Genomic DNA, 22,582 nt, shown 5'->3' on the forward strand with positions numbered 1-22,582 from the left:
TCTTCATCACTTAGTCATAAACATTTATTTGTGGCTAACGTAACAGCTCACAGAAGGTTTTTAAAATACCAGACGCTATCTTCTTTAACGACTTCCCTTAGTTCAAAATTTACCTCTCTTGTTTTTTCTTGCCTTTTGTATAATTAACTCTTCTTTTCTTAGTTTGAGCTATGCCATGTAAAATTTCTCTGTAGTCATTCCAAGAGGCGAGTAATAATAATAAAAAAAAACTTTATTTGTACTGCAGATACTTGAAAATGTCACATGGGCTCCCGACGTGCAGTGCCAGCAGCATTTCATTTTAGTTGGGAATTAGGTGAACAGCAGTAGAGCCAACTCAGTGAATCACAAAATCTGTTAATTAGAGCTGGAAAATGCTTTTGGCTGTGCCCCCATTTAATGTCTCGATAAATTCTGGCTATGCTGTTTTGACTCTATCATAGGACGGAAACTGATGTCCCTTTATTAGTTGATACAAAGATAGTCATGGCAAAACGTAAGGTTTTCCAATTTTTAAATTCTTCTTTAATTGAGTACTTTATCACATTCAAAGATTCAAGTGCAGGTTACATTTGTCAATAAAATATACAGGTCTCCAAACCAGCCATTACATCCTAACAGTTATTTTAAGTTTCATTCCCCTGAATTGTTCCCAAATTAATACCTTTTTTTCTTTTTTGCATGGGCAGGCACCTAGAAAAAAATACCTATTTTTTTGAAAACGATTTTTTCTTTAATGGTTTAACATAAGCTTTGCCTGGTAAACAATAAGGGGAACATATTTTGAATAATGTATAGTCTCCCATGCATGACAGTTGGTGTTTCAGCACCTGCTTTTACACCTGGGAGGCAGAGATCATAGGTCATTAAATCTCTATTGTTTGTTTAATGGGCCAGATTTCATATATAATCCTCTCGGGTTGTCATCTTTCACTTTTTCCAGAAGATGAAGTCAGCAAGATTTTTTTCCGTTGTCAGAGAGATAAAATCCAGAAATTTGGTCACAACTTCACTGTTGAGAAAACAATGTTGCTACGCTTCTCCAAGCAGAGATATAAAATACATATCCTGGAATTATAAAAGGTTCATTATTTGGCAAATATTTTAAGGAAAACATTAGGGACTGTCTCTTAGGTATTTATAGTCTGTTCTCAATACTTTTAGGGTCTCAATCTAGTTTACGTGAGAATCTTTAAAATTTAGTTTAATCATTTTTGTTTTTGGTGTATTTTAAAAATCATCAATGGGGTTTTATAATCCAAAGTTGAAACACATTTATTCTGCATAGTTTCGGAATTTGACAAGCAATTCCAGACCATGCTTTCCAAATCCAGTCTTCTTTGCTATTTTGCAAATATTTGAGACCTCAAATTTAAATGACTCCTTTACAAATGTAAAATCTGGATAACCATTGTGTGCTTATTGATGAGGTCTTTCTCAAAACATTCTATCAGATATAAAGAATGGTCTCTGTCCGATGATCAGGTGGGAAGAAATACTAAATAATTATCAAAAAATTATTTATTGATTTTAAAAATAAAAGAAACTAAAAGAAAAAAGAAACTATTTTGTCCTCTGTATAAAAGAGAACATGTAAAATTAAATTATTTTTGTAGGCTTTGGTAATATTGTACTCCCTACACAACTTCAGCCCTATTTAAGATCTTTTATGCAAGTTACCACCAGGATTTACTGGGTAAAATTCTTAGGTATTAACCTGCCCCTGGTGTGCAATTCCAAAGTGGAACAGGTTACTTTTGAGGGAAAGAACTCACTGGTACTTTACCCCAAATACTTATTTCTTTTTCTCTCAAATAAAAAGTTAATGCAATCATATTTTCAACCAACTTTGGATATTATCTAGCACATTGTCCCAAGCAAAAAAAAGACAAAAGAAATAAAACTTTCTCATTTTAAGAATTTTGCACTTTTCCACTTTTAAGATTACAGCTCTCCCACCCCTCTTTTGGACAGCCAAATTCAATATTTAAGTCATGCATTTCAATGTCATAAGGTTTTTTTTTTTTAAATGATCTTATCAACCCAGAGTATAAACATCACAGAAGCATTCTCAAGACACATGGACTATAATGACGTAGAAGATGAAAATGGACAGGACATATGAAGTTACAGGCATTCCCTCTGTTGGAAGTGAGCAAACTTTTAACGTGAGCAAACGCAGAACTCCACCCCTTTGGAGACTCCTAGACTCAGAATGGTTGCATTTAACAGTGTCGATATATTCCTTAAAAATAAAAGTTTGACAACTAGAAAAGATTGAACAAAAGTTACTACCCTCCCTTCCAAACTACAACAAATAGCTCTAATCATCCCCCTTCTTTCCACAAAAACAGGGAAGTAGTTGGGGCTGAAGCCTCTACATTTCAACTCCATTTGCTCAAAGCTGCGGATCTATGGATTTTCTTCTCCAATAACCACCCCCACTCATGAGCTTATTTCTATACACATACACATACACTCTCTCTCACTCTCAAGTAAGACACTTTTTGTGTTAATAAATTATGAGGATCATGAGCCGGGTGGGTACAGGGTTTCATATGTGCTTTGTAAACCTCAGAATCATTTGGGTCATTTTCCCCAAAACCCTGAAATCAAATCACGCATCCAGGGATCACTGCTTTCCCACATGCTATTGGTAGGCTGCACAGTAAAGTCCTCATCACTGATGTTTAGGTGGAAAGGCAAAGAGACAATCTCAGTCAATCTGATATGCCAGGGAAGAAAGCCTACTGTGCTGTCCGCAGGACAAATTTCAATACTAAATCGGGTTCAGGGAAACCACGTGAACTAAGTAAACTGTTAAAATATCTACATCGAAATCTGTGGATCTGTTTTGTGGCTGGGCTACTAACTGACAAAAATCCTGCGCAGCTATCTCAGTATCTGATTTTCCGTATTCTGGGAACAGCACCATGGATTGGCAATTTAACACTTCATCATCTTTGTCATTGCTATTTGCAAACTCTGTTGAATATTTGGGACAATCTAAGCTCAGAAGTTCCTGTTATTGTTTTAAAATTTTATCCATGAATCTGAAATTATTTTTTTTTGAAAATGCTTGCCTCCTGCCGCCATCTTCCTCCTACATCTGCAGCCCCGCCCCTCCATATGCGAATTTAATCTGCTTTCCTTAATTAGATTGTTTTCTTCTTTTATTAGAATAAATAAGTCCTATGTTTTTTGTTTTGCACTTTGCTTTTTGATATTACAGCAGAGAAATCCAAGTATAACCAAAAAAGAAAAAAGCTTTTGAAATGCCTAAATGGGATTTTTTCTTAAGAGAGAGAATATTAAACTATATCTACTGGGATTTAGCAAATGGAATCTGGTAGAAGTCACTGTAATTACTTTAAATTCATAGCGATTTATTCTTTTAAACATGAGTTCACATCCATCATATTATTTGCTCTATAGACTTGCTAGATACGGTCTGAAAGTTAAGATTTTCCCATCTATTGTTTCAACTAACATTTTCACTGAGATACTTATTTTTACCTTTTAGTTTTAATCAGTTGTGAAAATCAGAGTCCTTTTTCTCACAGAGGGTTTGGCATCTAAACTTTGATCTTTATTCCTTCATGGAGGCTTAAATATAGGTGTTCCTTAAGTTTCAGTTCTTGGTCCTCTTTTATTATTTTCTCACCACACATGTCCTTCCTTGGAGATCTTTACTTGAAGGGTTTCTTCACCTGATACTTTCACTACATGACTTCTCAATGTATATCTCCAGTACTAGCCTCTCTCCTGACAGTCTTGAATTTCCAAATATTTGCTGGACACACATTTCTAGATGGATTTCCTGTGGGAAACTATAACATAGTGTATTTTAAATCAAGTCCTGAGAGGTCTAAGAGACAGGCAAGTTTGTGTGCGTGAGTCAGGGTCTATCTATATTTATTGCAAAGGCAAATCAAATACATTTTGATTTTCCATTACTTTAGATCAATCAAGTTCTTCTATACATTAAATTTAGTCCTAAACTTTTGAGTCCTTTGTGTACAGAACCCCGAGGTAGTTTATCATCAATCTGATAAAATGTGCTTTGCTTTTTGCAGTCTTCCAAACATTTCATGGTGTAACATCTTGAATTTCCATAGCACATTTCTATAAGAGTTAACATACAGAAAATGTACTTTAAAATTTTACGTGTTTCCTTAATCACTTTGTCATTATCTTCAAAATCACACCTGAGTTATGGGTTGGCACACCCAAAGAAATTCCACACAGATCCCCAAAGGCTTGTGCCAGTGGGTTAAATTGGTCTTTCAACATCAGGGAGTATTTACCAAGTCAAAGGCCATTCAGTTTTATGTTAGAGTAGCCCAGATTAAGAATCCGTCCTAAAAAAAATCCGGCACATTCCAGATGGAATTAGGCATTCTGACATTCTGTGTATAATCTAGAGATAAAACTCCCATGTGAAGGGAATATTCCAAACTATCGGTTTCCTTCCTACAGGTTTAGAAATTCCAGGAGGACCTGTCAATCCAGTGTTTTAGGACCAGGAAGTCAGGCCCTGAAGGATGGTGATTCGCATCTAAAGGGTCACTTTGCCTCATTCTTTCAGTCTCAGCTCTCACACTGGCAAACTTTAGTGTAGACAGGTAGGAAAGGGATTATCTATAAACCCATTAAATGAACAGTCAAATTAATGAATATAAAATTGTACGCATTTTATTTGTTGTGCATAATTGCATGAGGCAATTGAGACCAAACGGAGGTAAAAGCACATAATAGGGTCGGTTAACCCTATTTGAGACAAAATAACCGCAGTCACTCTGACGTTTATCCACAAGAAACCTGGGGTCAGACGGGTCTTCCTGGCTCCGCGCGCCCCGCTTGGGTGGGGACCGGAAGGGCGCGGCGGGGGGGCGAAGCGGAGGGGGCGGGGCGTGTCCCCCAGGAGGCGGAGACAAGATGGCTGTCAAAACGCTTGGAGGACTTAAGAGGCGGTGGCCGGGGCCACGCCCCGGGCGGGAGGGCCGCTCTGTGCGCGCCCGCTCTATGATGCTTGCGCGCGTCCCCCGCGCGCCGCGCTGCGGGCGGGGCGGGTCTCCGGGATTCCAAGGGCTCAGTTACGGAAGAAGCGCAGCGCCGGCTGGGGAGGGGGCTGGATGCGCGCGCACCCGGGGGGAGGCCGCTGCTGCCCGGAGCAGGAGGAGGGGGAGAGCGCGGCGGGCGGCAGCGGCGCTGGCGGCGACTCCGCCATAGAGCAGGGGGGCCAGGGCAGCGCGCTCGCCCCGTCCCCGGTGAGCGGCGTGCGCAGGGAAGGCGCTCGGGGCGGCGGCCGTGGCCGGGGGCGGTGGAAGCAGGCGGGCCGGGGCGGCGGCGTCTGTGGCCGTGGCCGTGGCCGGGGCCGTGGCCGGGGACGGGGCCGGGGCCGGGGCCGGGGCCGCGGCCGTCCCCCGAGTGGCGGCAGCGGCCTTGGCGGCGACGACGGCGGCGGCGGCTGCGGCAGCGGCAGCTGTGGCGGCGGCGCCCCCCGGCGGGAGCCGGTCCCTTTCCCGTCAGGGAGCGCGGGGCCGGGGCCCAGGGGATCCCGGGCCACGGAGAGCGGGAAGAGGATGGACTGCCCTGCCCTCCCCCCCGGATGGAAGAAGGAGGAAGTGATCCGAAAATCTGGGCTCAGTGCCGGCAAGAGCGATGTCTACTACTTCAGGTACCGCCCTGGGTGGGGAGGGGTCGGCGGGGTCAGGCGGGGGTCAGGGGTCAAGAGTTGGTCTGGGCTGGAGATGCCTCGCTGAGAGCGGGGGCCCTGGGGGTATGGTAAGGACTGCCGGCCTAGTGGTGAAAGGTGAGGGTTGACCCAGTGCAACGAGAGGCAAGCTGTCTGACAGGTGAATGCCCAGAGGAGGGCGTCTTGTGTTGAGGATGTAAGGGGAAAACGGTTAATGAAGAAAGGGTTAATCTGGCAGGAATGGTTAGTCCGCTGAAGGGTTAAAAGAAGGTGCAATTCAGGAAAACTATAAAACCCAGTCACTGTTGGCCCCTATCCCAGCCTGTGCCACATTCAGCATCACAAGAGTGTTCAATCATACATGTGTAGAAGAATTAACTGTCTGCAGTAACAAAGTTTCATTACTTTGGGGGATTCAGTAACGTCTCATATAAAGTAGTCATTTGAAATGCCCGAAGTTTTTTGGAACTACCTTAGTGTTGAAGACCCATTCTCCTTTGAACATATTCTTTGAAATAGAAAGTTGTTAGGCTCCTAGACAAAAAAAAAAAAAAAAAAAGTGCATAAGTGAAAACATTCATTTTCGTTGTCATCTGGAAATAGATTTCTGTGAAAGCAATTTCTTATTTCTTTTATTCCCCTGACTAGTGCAAGAAGCCTGTAGAGTAAAAGAGGATGTGTTTGTCAGTGTAGAGCATTAGGAATTGTTCTGTTCATCTCTTGGTATTCTGAGGAAAAGTTTTACACGTCTGTATTTTTAGGACATTTTTCTGCCTTTAACTCCCAGTCACCATCTCTCTTACCTTTTTCTGAGTTATGTAACTGCATACTTGAGGATGGTTCCCCACTCCCCCAATTCATTTACAGCCTCCTTTTAGTCTAAATTGGTGGTTCTCAGCTAGAACCCCTCAGAGAATATGTGTCAATTTCGTGAGACGTTTTTGATTGTCGTTCTCTGGAAGAGAATAATGCTACTTTGGCGTGTTGTGAGTAGAGACCAAGAATGCTGCTAAATAGGCTATAATTAACACAGAACAACCTCCAAAACAAAGAGTTATCTGGCTCAAAATCACTAGTGGTGAGGTTGAGAAACCTTGATATAAATAATTCAAGATTTTTCACCTTAATGTGATCTTGAGATCCTAGTTTGGGTGACCCAGTAAGCTCAGGAAAGTGTCTGTTGATATCAGTGGAATTATCTTGTAAACAAATTTAGTAAATTTTCTTAGAAATCATCCCATTTATGAATGAGAATATTAACATATTATATTCATTGGCTGTGGAGGGTCATGTTTATGGGCTAATTGAAGCATTTTTCCAGGGAATGCATTTGCATTTTGAAGCCAGTTGTCAGCCTTCAGGGAGAAGCCTTTAGAATAATGTTAAGAAGGATTTCTTTTCTTCCATTATCAAATAGGTCGGTATATTACCCCTGGGAAAATGTGTCTACACATGCAATACAATATGTACTAATTGAGAACTCTCTTTATAAATAGATTTAAATTCACGCACACATAAATACATATATATATATATATATATATATATATACACACGTGTGTGTTTGTGCATGTATACACACACATACATGCACACACTCAGGGATGTGATCACTGCTGATGTAATGTGCAGTTATGAACATGTCCCCTGTGGTTGCTCACATATATGGATGAGTAGTTTCAGTAAATTTGTTCAGCCTCAGCAACTAAAAAAAATAAAATGAAAGTGATATTGCATTAGAATTTGTTTCACTTGATCTGAGAACACTTTTCTTGTAATTTCAAATGGTAAGATGGAAAATTTATTTTAAACATACGATACTGATAACGTTTTGTACTTCCTCATCGTTAAATATTTAATTTACCTAAATAATAATACTAAGAAAATCAGTGCTTAAATTGGTCACTCCTCTCAAATTTACTTCTTTCATTTAGTGCTATTTGTAATTATTTTTCGTATTCTTTGCTTAACACCTCCTTCTGTTTTCTTTCTAAGTATGCAGTATGCACAGCCTGCTGTGAACTATGTGCTGATGTCTTCCAGGCAATTATATTTGACACGAATAGCCTGTATCTTTGCAATTGAGGTCCTTGAGGAATACACGACTAGTCTATTCTCAGTAGAGCATCTTAAACTCTGAATTTCACACCCTGTGACAGTTCCCCTGGGATATGGTTTGTTTTGGTTTTGGGATGATGTATTTGTTCAAACTAACCTTTGGTTATTGCAGAGCTTTTTTGTTGTTTTCCTTGGAGTAGCTGGAGAAGTTATTTTGAAAAGGCAGATTACTGTAGTGCTTATTCTGACATGTGGTCATGTGATTTGTTTTGCATGTGTTGTAAATTTTCCAATGTTAGCCTCTTAATACAAACTCATATATTTTATGGTAGAAAAACTGATATGATCAAAACAAACGTTCCAAATACATTCATTTTAAAGTGTATGACAAACCAGTATAGTGATTATTCTCTAAAATTAAAGTCTTTATGTGAGACTGCAGCATGATTTTTTTTTTTTAACCTGTTTATGCAGAATGGAAAGGATACACTTGAAGAGGTTTGTATTTGATTCAGGGCTAAAGGAGTGTTGCCTATTGCTTGTTAACTGCCTACAGATTATTGAGAATTGTGCAGCATTGTAACACCCAGTCTTGATTTCCTTCTAAGTACATTCTGAGGCAGTAGGATGCATGTGGCATGACATGATACTGTCTGTGGTACAGTAGTTATATTGACTTGTGTCATTAGCTTTTAGCATTAAAGAATAGAAGTCACCTACACATTGTAAAGGAGGACTTTTAAAAATGAAGTATTTTTCAACCCATGGCATAACTGCTTTACATATTAGTGTCCCTATATACCCTCTCAGTCTTAAAGAAAACACCCACCCTATCTTTTAATAGATGGGTTAAGATTTAACTCTTCCTTTGGTAATGCGAACACCTGCACCTATTTATTTGCACAGATTCTAATAACTTTAACCCCTGAATTAGCCTGCCCCTGGGGAGATTAATTTTAACAAATCTGTGTCTGGTAAGTAAGGTGTGGCTGACACTTATTAATTGGACTGAATTAAGCTCATGGAGTAAGCCTCAAATTTTGGTAGAATGTTTTTAGGCTGCTTTCTTTAACTGTCAGATTCTCAAAGGAAGGCGTGTCTCCAGTTGCCAGTTAAGCAGTATAATTATGCCTTCTGTCAGGATTACTGATAGTATTGTGGCAGTTCGTATGTTATTATTCAAAGTGTGTTTTATAAAAGGATGTGGAGAAGTATTGGATCCATTGGTAGAGTCTTTTAAAAAGTTTGTGACCATCATTTGAACCCATTATTTGCACAATAATTTCCTAACTGGTCTGGTTGACTCTTCTTATCTCTGGTTTGCAAATTGGTATTCTTGAAATATTTTCCTCTGCATAGGAACCTTTAGTAGCTATCTCTTGCTTTTTTCATCAAGTCTAAATGTGTTGGATTCTAGACTCTTGTTTATAACCTGAGTTAAAGACCTGTAATAATATATAATATATAATGTAAACTATTATAGCTGCTGCCATCTATTAGCATTTGGTTGGATATTAGAAACATAACAGTAAATATTTTAACTCGTAATAAAAGTATGGTGGATTTGTACCTGAAGTGTATGTAGTTTGATCACTTCTCTGAAAAAAAAAAAAAAGAGACAGTAGAACTAGAGAACAATGGAAATAATCATAGGTAGCAGGTGCATAAAGAGAGACTAAAAGGATTTCTGCTTCATCTGGAAAGAAGAGGACTCAGGAAATATAATTGAGGGCTATAAAATCATGAGTGATATTGATAAAGTCACTGTCTCTCTGGAGTTTCTAGGGAATGCAGCCCAGCACAGCTCTTAGGAGTTCTGGAGTTGGTCTCCGGCTCTACCTTTACTAGTGGTGCAACCTGAAGCATGTCACTTAAACTTCCCTGTGCTGTTGTTTTCCTGTTTGTAAAATGGGGATGATTGTACCTATATCCCATAGTATTGTAAGGATTCAATTTCAGAACATTACAATGAATACCTAGAGCTCGAATACATAGAGCTCTTGAAGCTTTTGGTAGGTTTAGGACTAAGGAAAACAATATGTTAAATAACTCCATTTGTATGGGCTGAACATATAGTAGGTTACAAAATGTATTGGCATATTCCATTTGTTACTGAAGGCTGGTATGATGTTTTGAGGGCATGAATTCTGAATCTGAGGATGGCAAAGTTTAATCAGGGCTACCCCTAATCCCCTTTATTACCTTTTGTTTTTAATTAGATCTACCCATGTAGCCTAACATAACCTAACAATGAAAACTGTGAGTGGACCAGGGAAGTGATCCATTAACCAAAATTCTTATATATTTATGTTCACGTCATCTTTGACTTTCAGTGAACTAGCTTCTCCTGTACTGTTTTCTTTCCACTTATTCCTGTGTTGTTAAGCGTGGCATTTCCTGTGTTACTGTCCATCTTCTTTTCCACAGAACTTGTGGCTTTCTCACATAGCTAGCTGTCTTCCTTCCTCCTAGGCACAATGCTAAGCGCAAAGATGCTAAAAAGTGTTTTACCAATTAGGATGGGTCATGGTGGTTCAGTGGCAGAATTCTCACTGACCATGCTGGAGACCTGGGTTCAATTCCCAGTGCCTGCCCATGTGGGGGAAAAAAAAAGGAAAGAAAGAAAAGAAAAAAAGTGTTTACCAATTGATATGAAACTTAAAGTACCGTAAAACATGCCTTAAATGCCTTCTTAAGGCATTTGCTTTGTTTATATTACTTTTGGTGTATGTTGTGATTAATTTGATTGAGGTATTTAATCTAAACCTTCTCAAGTTTCTAATTTTCGTCATTAAAGTGAGTAAATTGTAGAAGGATAGAAAGCCTTTTTCTGGGACTTTGAATATTAGAGATAGAGTGAAAATGGCAAATAGGTGCTCGTTGTGCATAGCATAGTGCCAGGCACAAAGTTAAAACTCGGTACTTGAATTTCAATAGACTGTCGTATAAGATCTTTTATGCCTTATTTTGTCTTTGTGTCACCCTTCTCATAATTTTGGCAGCTATTAATATTTTACTAAATACTTTACATGTATTATTAGCTCATTGAATTCTTATAACCCTGTGAGGCATAGAAATGGTTATCCCAATTTTACAGAAGGGGAGACTAGCACAGAGAAATTAAATAGTGTATTCAAGGTTGTACTACTCATAACTGTAGAGTTTGAATCCTGATGCAGGTGATCTGACCCCAGAAGTCCTAACCGTGATGTCCTGTTGCCTTGCATAGGAACCCTTGCATTCTTGAACACCTCATGCTTAACCTAGTTTATTGAGCTTGGTGTGCCACTAAAGTGATGTAGGTACTATACTTGTACTCTGAGACTGTCAACAGGAAGATTTTAAATCCTATTTGGTAATAAAGCCATTGTACAAAAAGTTGACTTTCCCACTTTTTGTAATATTGGAGGAAAAAAATGGAACAATTGTGGTAAATTAATATAGTTAAAACAGTATTGTTCTGGAAAGTGCAAGTGATTGCTTTGTTCAGAAATGTGCTTTATTTTTTTGATATGTTCAACCTAGGATCGACCCTCTTATTTCTCAGATATTCAGAAAGGCAACACATTCCCTAAGGAGCAAGTTATATGTCTTCATTTTGATAGCTTTCACTTAAATCAGAAGAGATCAAGTTGTAACTTGTAGACTGAATATAACTCATGAGATTGTTTTATATGGTACTTACAAAAGGCGCTCATGTGCTTCTTTTAGAGTTGAGGTACTGTTAAATGTATACTAAAGACCATTTTTTTTCACTAAATTTGTCTCTTTAGTTTGAGGAAAACAAAAAGAAGTTCCACTATTTATTAAATGCTTATTGTATAATAGAAAGTTTGACTTGCACTTGGTCTTTTTTCTTAATATTGCGTGTTAAAGCCTGGATCAGAAATGAAAGACATATGGGTGTGGTGGAAACTGTGTTCAGATGATTCTTTCTCAGCTGTAACATCATATCTTTTGGTGATGCTCTAGAGAAATTTTTGTTTGATGCCACATTGCCAACTGTTCAATATCTGATTTTTAGAATCTGACATGCAAAGTCTCACCTGCCAGAACACCCATACCTGCTAAAAGGAACTGGTATGGGTGCATTGTAAAAAAGTCTCCCAACAGACTTGATAGATAATTGCTTTTAAAAATTTCATTTTTGAGCTATAAAGTCATAATTTAATATTTTTTTTCAAAATTTAGTTTGAATTAATGGAAGAGAAGCAGAGGATTGGGAAGGAGGTGGGATTTTTAAGGTTTATGGTGGGACTGATAGATATCTATAACTTTTTTGTTTTATTTTATTTTTTTTACATGGGTAGGCACCGGGAATTGAACCTGGGTTCTCCGGCATGGCAGGCAAGCATTCTTGCCTGCTGAGCCACCGTGGCCCACCAGGCAAGCATTCTTGCCTGCTGAGCCACCGTGGCCCACCCGATATCTGTAACTTTTTAACACTTGTTTAAACGACTTCCATGATGAATTAGAAATAAATCATCAACTTCTATTCATGAATTTACCATTTAGCTTGTAATTTTAAAACCCTTTGCAGCTGTTTCATAGCTTTTAGCCACCTCTACTAAGAAATGATCAGGGAAATTATAAAATGAAATTTCACTTGAACTTCTAAAAACTTCCTAAGGAAAGAATAAAAGTATGTAATAGAATGAAATTTTGAAAAATATCTGTGGCACCTGTGATTTTGCCCTGTCTTTCCAATTAAAATACAAATTCAGACTCATGTTTGGGAACTTGATGTATATAAAGCTTTGTGAGAATATAAACAGTAAATACAGTTTAAAATTAGATTTTAAAACTGAGCACTTACAGCTTTCATCAGAAAGTTATGAGTGATTTACAAACATGAGAAAAAAGGACGTTTTTAAAAGAAAAGAGTGCTTTTTTTTAAAAGTAATATTCATTGTAGAAAATTTGAAAAGTACTGAACTGTACAAAATAATGGGAAAAAGTTACTCAGAATCCTATACTACCTGCCCAAAGGTTACAACTGGTAACATTTTGGCAAATTTTCCATCTTTTCTGTAGAAATTTCAAAATACAGTTGAGATGGTACAATTATGGTCCCTTGTGGTCTATCCATGTGAGGTATCATGAAATTTTATAGTTTCTGAAATAATCAGGGAAGGCTTACTTAGGTGTATGGTTGGTTATATATGGTTTCAAATGATGTTTTAAAAATTGATACATTTTTGTATTCTTTTTCTTGTGCTCTTTATACTGGATATATCCATAAATATTTAGCATGTATACAGTGATATATGGATCTTTTTTTAAAAGGCGCTCCTGGAGGTCTCTTTGGCATGGGCACGCATTGGAAATAAAACCCTGGTCTCTGGCATGGCTAGGCAAGAATTCTGCCACTGAGCCACTGTTGTAGTACCTGAGAGCATAACTTTTTTAACTCTTACCACATTTGCTTTAATACATAACCAGCAAGTTCTTTTTTGCCCACCACATTCTGAACCTTATCAAGGTCAGGGGTTGAGTGTGATTAATTGTGAATCTTCATTATCTAGCACAGTCCAGTCCCTGATATATATGAATCATTTTTCTAGATAATATGCTAGATAATACGAATCATTTTTTTCTAGATACCTAAAAATATCTAGATATTTTTCTAGATAATATGCTAGATAATCCTTTTTCTGGGATACATAACAGCTCCAAACCACCACAATGCATTTAAACATTTTATTATGGAAAAGTTCTGACATATACGATAGAAAAGCATAATGAATCCCTATGTGCTCATTAAACAGTTATCAACTCTTGCCCAGTCTTGTTTCACCTATTACCTGTCCCACACTCTCATTATATTTTGAAATGATTCCTAGACATATTTAATTTCTGACACTTGCATAGCAGTGTCCAGTCCCCATTTCAACCTAAATAACCAATGTTATTCCTTTTTTCTTTCTCAGAAAGTGGGTGCCTTAAGGCAGTGTGATGAGATTAGGTTGAATTCTAAATTCATTGAATTTTTCACTTCTTAATGGTTCACCCTGGCTTTTAACTTTTTTCTCAACAGAGCATGTACAGAGATAACAGAAGTTGCTATCAGTAATGTAGTATGTAGTTTTTGTTACATAAATCATACTTTATGAAATGAAAATTATTGGTACAGAATTTGGATTATACTCATGAGACTTTCATAACATTTTTAATTGTGTGGTGAGTTCTTACACATTAATGTCTAGGGAAAAGGAGGAATGCTGGCTCATTTTAACTGTAGCTAAATTGTAAATAAAATATTTTTCTTATTTATGCTTTTTAAGTAATTCTCCACACTCTCACTGCCAAAGAAATTCTTTCATGCATATAGTTGCCCGCACCCTTAATATTTCTTTAAAACTGCTTTCCTGTTCTTAGGGGAAATGTTCAATTTGCATACTTTAATTGCTTACATTTTAAATGTTTTATTATAGAGATTTTCAAACACATATGAAAATAGAATAGTATTAAAAATACCAACACATGATCAATCCTGTTTCATCTATATCCGCACTCACTACTCCTGAAGCAGCTTGCATTATTGTAAAGCGTCTTTTGCATCATATAATTTCATTCATAAATACCTGTCTGTATTTCTAAAATGTAATGCCATTTTTAAAATGCTACCACAATCCTAATAGTTCTATATAATCTGTAATTCTGTAACAACTGATAATTCTGTAACATCATCAAAAATCTAGTCAGTATTTAAATTTTGTAGGAATTTTGACTTTTTATGCTTGATTGTCCAAATGATATACAAACTAGATCTACTTACTGCAACACATATTGGCTCATATGCCTCTTAAATCTTTCTTTTTTATTAAAGAAATTGTGGTTTTATAGTATAATCATGCATAAAATACAGGAGTCTCATGCACCACTCTATTATTATTAATATGTTGCCTTGCTGTGGTACATTTGTTACAATTGATGAAAGCACATTTTTATAATTTTACTGTTAACTTATTGTCCACAATTTAACTTTGGATGTGTTGTGCAGTTCCGTGAATTTCTTTTCCTTAAATTTTTATTGTAGTACCATATATATGGCCTAACATTTCCCCCTACTAACCACTTTTAGATATATAATTCAGTTCTTAACTCTTTTAATCTACCCCACCACAAATTTATTTGCTGTCTGTCCTGCAGAAATTTTACATTCTGGATTTTGCGGATTACATCCCCATAGTATTGTTTACCATGTTTTTCTAGCTCCTGCATTACCTGTAAACTGTTTACAGTCTGAGCTTGATCAAATGCAGGTTTGGTTTTATGGTAGAAATACTTCATAGGTGCTTATATATTGCATTTCAGGGGATACAATGTTTGGTTGATCCTGTTTTTGATGGTAGTAGGCGTGTTCATTGGGTTCAGGAATCACACTGCCCCATCCATTAGAAAGTTTTCCATCTAATCTTTACTTGGATTTTTTTTTTTTAATTTTTTTATTAATTAAAAAAAAATTACAGAAAGAAACACAGACCTTTGCTTGGATTTTAAAACTACCCAAAGTTTTTCTTATTTGATTGTTAGGAATATTTAGTCTTAGGAGTGTTTGTAATTTCAGATTGTCTTTGACCTATCATTTACATAATTTATTTCCTTTTAGATCAAAGCAGCAAATGGTTGAGAACTTACTTTGTGCAATCAAGTGCTGTGGGTAGAAGTGAAGATGATATTAATGAGCTTAATGTTATTTGTGAAGATAAGATTTAAACCTATGGATGCTTAAAAACTGTAACAGAGCTCAGTGTTTTAAAACAAGAATAGAAGAGATGCCAACAGGCAGATCATGAATATTTTCTAATAAAGGCAGCAATTGCCATATGTATTCAGAGGACAAAAACAATCCTATTACTGTGTTTTGTGAAGGCTTTATGGGAAAGGTAGGCTGTGAGGTATATTGCTATTTTTGGATGGTTGGAGATTGAAGGAAGGGGCAGGTAAAAGACATGGTTCTTGCAAAGGATGGAACAGGGAAACCACCCAACATATTCACAATTGAGTGTGTAAGCCAGTATGCTTGGAATAAAGTTACTAGGTAAGAGGAGTGGGGCTGTGGGGTTAAAAGGTTAAGGAGGCCAGATGAAAAATGATCTCAAATACAGGGCTAAAGATGTCTTACTTTCTTTTGCTTATGGGGTAGGGAGTGAAATCAGTTGATGGTAGTTTTTTTTTTTTTTTAACTTTTTAATTGTATAGTGTAATATATATATAAAGCAGAGAAATAAAAAAGCAATAGTTTTCAAAGCACTCTTCAACAAGTAGTTACAGGACAGATCCCAGAGTTTGTCATGGGCTACAACAATATGATCCTCTCCTATTTTTCCTTCTAGCTGCTCCAGAATATAGGAGGCTGGAAGGCTTAAATATTTATCATCACAACCAACTTTTTTTCTTCTTTTTTTGTGAAAAATAACATACAAAAAAGCAATAAATTTCAAAACAGACCCACAATTAGTTGTGAAACATATTTCAGAGTTTGACATGGGTTATAATTCCATAATTTTAGGTTTTTACTTCTAGCTCCTCTAAGATACTAGAGGCTGAAAGTGTTATCAGTTTAATGATTCAGCATTCATATTCATTTGTTGACTCCTGTCTTCACTGTATAACTCCACCATCGCCTTTGATCTTTACATCCCTCTTTTTAGGGGTGTTTAGGCTATGGCCATTCTGAATTTTTCATGTTGGAAGGGTCTGTTAATAATATGGGGTAGGGAGATGGAACTACCTGATATTCTGGAGAGGCTGGGCCCTCTAGGGTTCAGGACTTATCTGGACCAGGGACTGATCTGGAGGTTGTAGGTTTCTGAAAAGTTACTCTTGTGCATGGAACCCTTGTGGAATCTTATATATTGCCCTAGGTGTTCTTTAGGATGGGCTGGAATGGTCCTGGCTGAGGTTAGTTGATGGCCTTTTAAAGCATAAGCTATGGTCACTGTGATGTTTTAGGAAAACTAATCTGGGTAGTTTAAAATGCAGACAGTAGACAGTAGAAAATCCTTTGGCCTATCATGGTGGTTTAGACCGGAGGAGCTAAAGGCTAGATATGAGCAATGGAAATGGGAGGAAAAAAAAAAAAAAAAAGGATGGTTTCAAGGGTGATAATGAAGGAACTGGATTTAGTAATTGATGAGAGATTTAAGTAAGATAAGAGTAGATAAAATCTGTGTGTGTGTGTGTGTGTGTGTGTGTGTGTGTGTGTGTGTCTGTAGGGGGGTAGACAAATCAAAGAAGAGGGCCCAGGATGGTCCATTTTAGGAAAAGTCTACATTTAAAGATTGGAATAAAGGAGGAGTTTAAAAAGGAAGGGCTGACTTTGGTGTGTGTGTTTGTCTGTCATAGTTTTGAAGCAATGGTTTGTATTCTTTAATTTAATTGGTTTGCTATTTTTCTGATTACCTGCTTTGTACCTAAATACAGAAAGATAATACTAATTTCAGATTTTTAGTTGTAGAAAAGTTTCATTTCTGGATTTTTTTTTTAAAGTTAGGGAAAATCTTCTTTTTTTCTAATTTGATTCTTGTTGAAATCAGTAACATAAGCTTTAATATTTAAAGAGGTAAAAAATGCATAGTTGATCTTTTATTCTCAAACATTTTCAATGCTGTACCTTATAGAATTTTTAGAATGGGGATTTTTCAAAGTACTTCCTGATTTTTTAGGGCAATGATTAACCTCTGAATATGCTGTTTAGCCATATAGCTAGCTGTTTTAGTTTCTTGGCTGCTAAAACAAATACCATGCAATGGGGTGGCTTAAACCTCAGAAATTTATTGGCTCGTTATTTTGAGGCTAGGAGAAGACCAACACAGTTAAGGCCTTAGCAATGCTTTTTCCCTGAAGACTAAAGTTCTGGGGCTGGCTGTCCACGATTCTTAGTCCTTGGCTCTTCTGTCACATGGCAGTGCACATCATCGGTTTCTTGGTTCTCTTGACTTGCAACTTCAGGCTTGTCCCTCTGTGGCCTCCCCTATAAGGCCTTCAGTAATAGGATTATGACCTAACCTGATTCACTTGGGCTGTGCCTTAACTGAAGTGCCCTCATCAAAAGGTCTTCTTTACAAGGTGTTTTAAGGTTAAGAACATGTTTTTCTGGGGTGCATAACTTCAAGCCACCACACCAGCCATCTGTGATCTGTGATATGATTCCCTCGTCACTCACAGGCTAGTTCACTCTGATTCCACTCTGACTACTTCACCCCCTCAGTTCATCCAGTTAGAAATTGGTTTAAAGATATATTTGTGATTGTTTAAATCTCTGGTCTCCTCATAATGATTTGACAAAACATCATGATTATCCATGTTACCAAAGTAACATGAAAAAAATATGTTCTAATGTAATAGAGGGGTGGTTTCAGAGTCCAGTTTCACATGAAAACAACAAGCCTTTGTAGAGTAACACAAAGAATACTACTAATTTAATGTAATTGAATTAATCTTGAATACTGTTTTCAAATTTCCTTCTTTTAAATATTGAATCTATACTTAAAAACCTTTAAGATGGAGTTAGGTTTAAGATTTGCTTTAAATTGTTCAATAGAAATGAAAGCAGACGAAGACAGTTCAGGGGGTGAAATATCCTACAAGAACAGGAAAAAATAACAGGTCATATTTTTGGGTTTTCATTTAATCACTCCTAGTCATTTTTACTCCAGGGTATCTGAATAGTGGGTATATGAAGTTAAAGGTGTAATCATAAGTTGAATACATCTTGGGGCCAGTTGGTAGGGATTTTTTTTTTTTTTACATTTAAAGTGAAATATTAACATTTCATTTCTGGGATTTGAAGTAATCACTTTGGTCAGAGAAAACTGAAATGACTAATAATTGTCACTAGTTTACTAGAATTCAAAAAATAAATAAATAAAAGAATTTCCCAAAGTTATGATGTAATGCTTTACAATAAAAGCTTAATCATGTTAGGTTCTGGTGTTTCTGAGACTGGGACTGACAGCAGTCATCTTATGATGGCCGAATGATAACTTAGTCACACTGGGTAAGACCAGAACTTTAGTGATGTGCTTTCGTTTTGTTCATGTAGCATTTGCTTCCTTGGTTTGCCACTTCTAGGGTTAGTTTGCCACGATGCAGATAGTTTCTAAGAAGCAGAATTCCTGTTTAACCAGTATCTTGGGCTTTGTCCTTTTATACGCTTGCCTTCATCTTAAGCAGAGAAAGGTCCTTGGTCTTAAAATCCCCTGGAACAGCTAGGTAGACTTTTCTTAAAGCATTATGTTTTCCTTAAAGCAGTTATGGAGAAGAAAAACGCTTGCTACCCCACTGTTCTATGAAAACGAAACAGTGTGTGTTAAGTATTTGTAACAAGATTAATATAGATGCTTCATAGAAGGGGTTAGTGATTTAGTATGTATAAGAGCTTGCTTGATACCAATTGATATTTCACATTTCTTTTGGGTATGCTAATAGTTAAAACCTAACTTCTCCCTTTTTTCTTTCATTGCCAATTTAGTTCAGCCTAGTGTCAGGGCTTTCATTTATTCTTATTTTTATTTATTTATTTATTAGAGAAATTTTGGGTTTATAAAACAATGATGCATAAAATACAGGATTCCTGTACACTACCCCACCACCCATACTTGTATTGGTCAATAAGACACTGTATTTTTGTATTTCTGCTATTTTTTTTACAGCAGTTACATTCGATGAAAGATTATTGAAGTAGTACTATGTCTGTTCATAGTTTACTCAGGGACATTTTCCCCCCATATTCCCAGCTCATTGTTATTATTTTTTTTCATGCATGTCTTTATTTTATTACTCATCTATCCATACACTGGATAAAGGAAATGTATGTCCCAAGGTTTGTTAAATCACACTGTCACATGTTAAAAACTATGTAGTTATACAATTATTATCAAAGATCAAAGCTGCTGGAATATAATTCATCACTTTCACGTATTTCTTTCAGGCTCTTCCAATACAGTAGAAGCTAAAAAGAAACATCCATATAATGATTCAGTAGGCAAATCATTTGCTAAATCCTAATTTCTCAGTTATACCTTTTCCCTCTCATTTGATCTTTCTCTCAGTCTTCAGGGATATCTGGGCAATAACCATTTTAACTTCTTTGAGCTGGGAAGAGGTGTCAGCCTTATGGGGTAGAGGAATGAACCGACTGATCTTCTTGGAGAGACCGGTACCTCTGGGATTCAGGGCTTTCCTGGTATAGGAACTGTTCTAGTTTACTAGCTGCCAGAATGCAATATACCAGAAACGGAATGGCTTTTAAAAGGGGGAATTTAATGAGTTGCTAGTTTACAGTTCTAAGGCTGAGAAAATGTCCCAATTAAAACAAGTCTATAGAAGTGTCCAATCAAAGGCATCCAGGGTAAAATACCTTGGTTCAAGAAGGCCGATAAAGTTCAGGGTTTCCCTCTCAAGTGAGAAGGCACATGGCCAACACAGTCAGGGCTTCTCTCTCGGCTGGAAGGGCACATGGCGAATAAGGCGTCATCTGCTAGCTTTCTCTCCTGGCTTCTGGTTTCATGAAGCTCCCCGGAGGCATTTTCCTTCTTCATCTCCAAAGGTCACTGGCTGGTTGAACTCTCTGCTTTGTGGTGCTGCAGCATTCTCTGCTCTCTCTGAGTCTCTCATTCTCCAAAATATTTCCTCTTTTATAGGACTCCAATAAACCACTCAAGACCCACCCAAATGGGTGGAGACATGTCATCCCCTAATCCAGTTTAACAACCATTCTTGACTAAATCACATCAACCAGAGAGATGATGTCATTACAGTTTCAAACATACAGTACTGAATAGAGATTATTCTACCTTTATGAAATGAGATTTACATTAAAACATGGCTTTTCTTAGGGGGCATACTTCCTTTCAAACCAACACAGGAACAATTTGGAGGCCTTAAGTTTCTGAAAAAATTAACTTACTACTAAAACTTTTATAGTCTTCGAATAGAGTCCAGGGTATTCTTTAGCGTTTTCAGGAGTACTGTTGGTTGGGGCTTGGCATACTGTGATTATTTGCACTATCTGGCTGGAGCTTATATAAGAGTAACCTCCAGAATGACCTCTTGACTCTCTTTGAAATTTCTTAGCCACAGAAACTTTATTTTATTTCATTTCTTTTCTCCCTTTTGGTCAAGAAGATATTCTCAATCCAGTGATACCAGGACCAGGCTCATTCTTGAGAGTCATGTCTCACGTTGCCTGGGAGACTTACACCCCTGGGAATCATGTCCCATGTAGTGGGGAGGGTAGTGAGCTTATTTGCAGAACTTTGGCTTAGCGAGAGAGAGGCCGCATCTGAGCAACAAAAGAAGGTCTCTGGGGGTGACTTTTAGGTCTAATTATAAGTAAGCTTAGCGTCACCATTACAAAAATAAGTTTCATAATGGTAAGATTGAAGGCTTGGCTTATTAAATTGCTATAATTGCCCTAATACTTGTGAGAATATCAGGAATTTCCCAAGTGGGAAAGTTTAATAGTTCCACATTTTTTCTCCAATACTTTGCAAATACTTTTTTTTTATTTTCTAAAGCCTTCTTACCGTGAGAACCTTCTGTTTGATTTTTAAAATTGATAAACATAGGACATATTTTAATCCATGTGAAACTGCAACTCTAGAATACATATTATGTAATCACATTTCATGAGTATATTCTTTTAATTAAATTCTTAGGTACTTAATTGAATTTCCTTGATTTGGGGGAGAGCTGTATAAAAAAATTTACCTCTAATAAATTTTGTTCTGTGGAGGAATGTTATAGTGAGGCTCTACTACGTTTTCAGTTGTAGTAGATAACTGGCATTTCAACCTTTATAGAAGGAATTACTTGTGGGGATATTTTGTATAAAATTAGTCATTTCAAAAGTGGCTGGTCTGTAAGCTATATGTTAAAAATGGTAGTGCTTATCTTTTTGTTACAAGTTGATGCCTTAATATCTTCATCTTCTGCAAAATTAGTCTGTCTAAAAAGAACTGTTCTTGAGCTCAGCTTTTTATTGCATTTATGAGATCTTATTAGAAGGATATCTGATTGACAAGTCATTCTATTTATTTTTTGCATGGGCAGGTACCGGGAATTGAACCTGGGTCTCCAGCATGGCAGGCGAGAACTGTGCCTGCTGAGCCACCATGGCCCGCCTAAGTCATTCTATTTTGTGGAGAGAGGTTTTTTTTTTTTTTTTTCCATTTTTTGGCTTGTCAAATAGTTTAGCAGTAACTTGGATATCCAGTAATAAGGACCATGTGGCTATTCTAGCTTAATTAAAATTAATTATAATTATGTAAATGATTTAATAGCAGAGTAATCTTTATCAGATTTAAATTGATTTGGCTTTTTAGTAATACTTAATTACATATGTAGTGAAATATATTTACTGTGAAAATATTTTCCAGTTTAATTTTTAAAATTCCATGTGGTATAGCTTTTAAATAAGCATGATTTACCATTTCACTGTGTTTGCAAATGAAAACAATATTCTTTACTAATCACCTGATGAAGTTTATCGCTTTTGTAAAGTTTTGTGCAGCACTAGCTTATATAAATAAATTTTGGGTGTTTGAAAGCTCTATGTCCAATACCCCATAGTCACCCTTAAACACCAAAATCAAAATCCCAGCAAAACTTAAATGTACATGTTAAAGTGCCCACCTTTCTCTGTATTGTACAGATGAGAGTCTTTAAAAGTGGCACTATAGTTACAGGTTGTTTGGCTCATGATGGAATGGATAGGAATTGGAATAAAGTAGAATTGTACAGTTAATCACAGAAAGGTTCTTGGAGGAGGTGGCATTTTAGCGGGGCTTTGAGGTATTGTTAGTCTTTTGACAAGTA

The 22,582-nt window shown here is 37.1% G+C and overlaps 1 protein-coding gene across 3 annotated transcripts in view; it reads left to right on the forward strand.

Annotated features, from left to right (window-relative positions):
• Positions 1–5,045: 5,045 nt before the first annotated feature.
• MBD2 (methyl-CpG binding domain protein 2) overlaps positions 5,046–22,582 on the forward strand; it is a 76,860-nt gene continuing 59,323 nt past the window's right edge. For all 3 annotated transcript variants that reach the window (XM_077135446.1, XM_077135447.1, XM_077135448.1), the window contains exon 1: positions 5,046–5,680. In XM_077135446.1, coding sequence (XP_076991561.1) covers positions 5,136–5,680 — 545 coding nt within the window. In that variant the 5' untranslated portion in view covers positions 5,046–5,135. The remainder of the gene's footprint in view (positions 5,681–22,582) is intronic.

The sequence above is a fragment of the Tamandua tetradactyla genome, chromosome 18 (genome assembly GCF_023851605.1).
Source record: "Tamandua tetradactyla isolate mTamTet1 chromosome 18, mTamTet1.pri, whole genome shotgun sequence".
Taxonomy (NCBI): domain Eukaryota; kingdom Metazoa; phylum Chordata; class Mammalia; order Pilosa; family Myrmecophagidae; genus Tamandua; species Tamandua tetradactyla.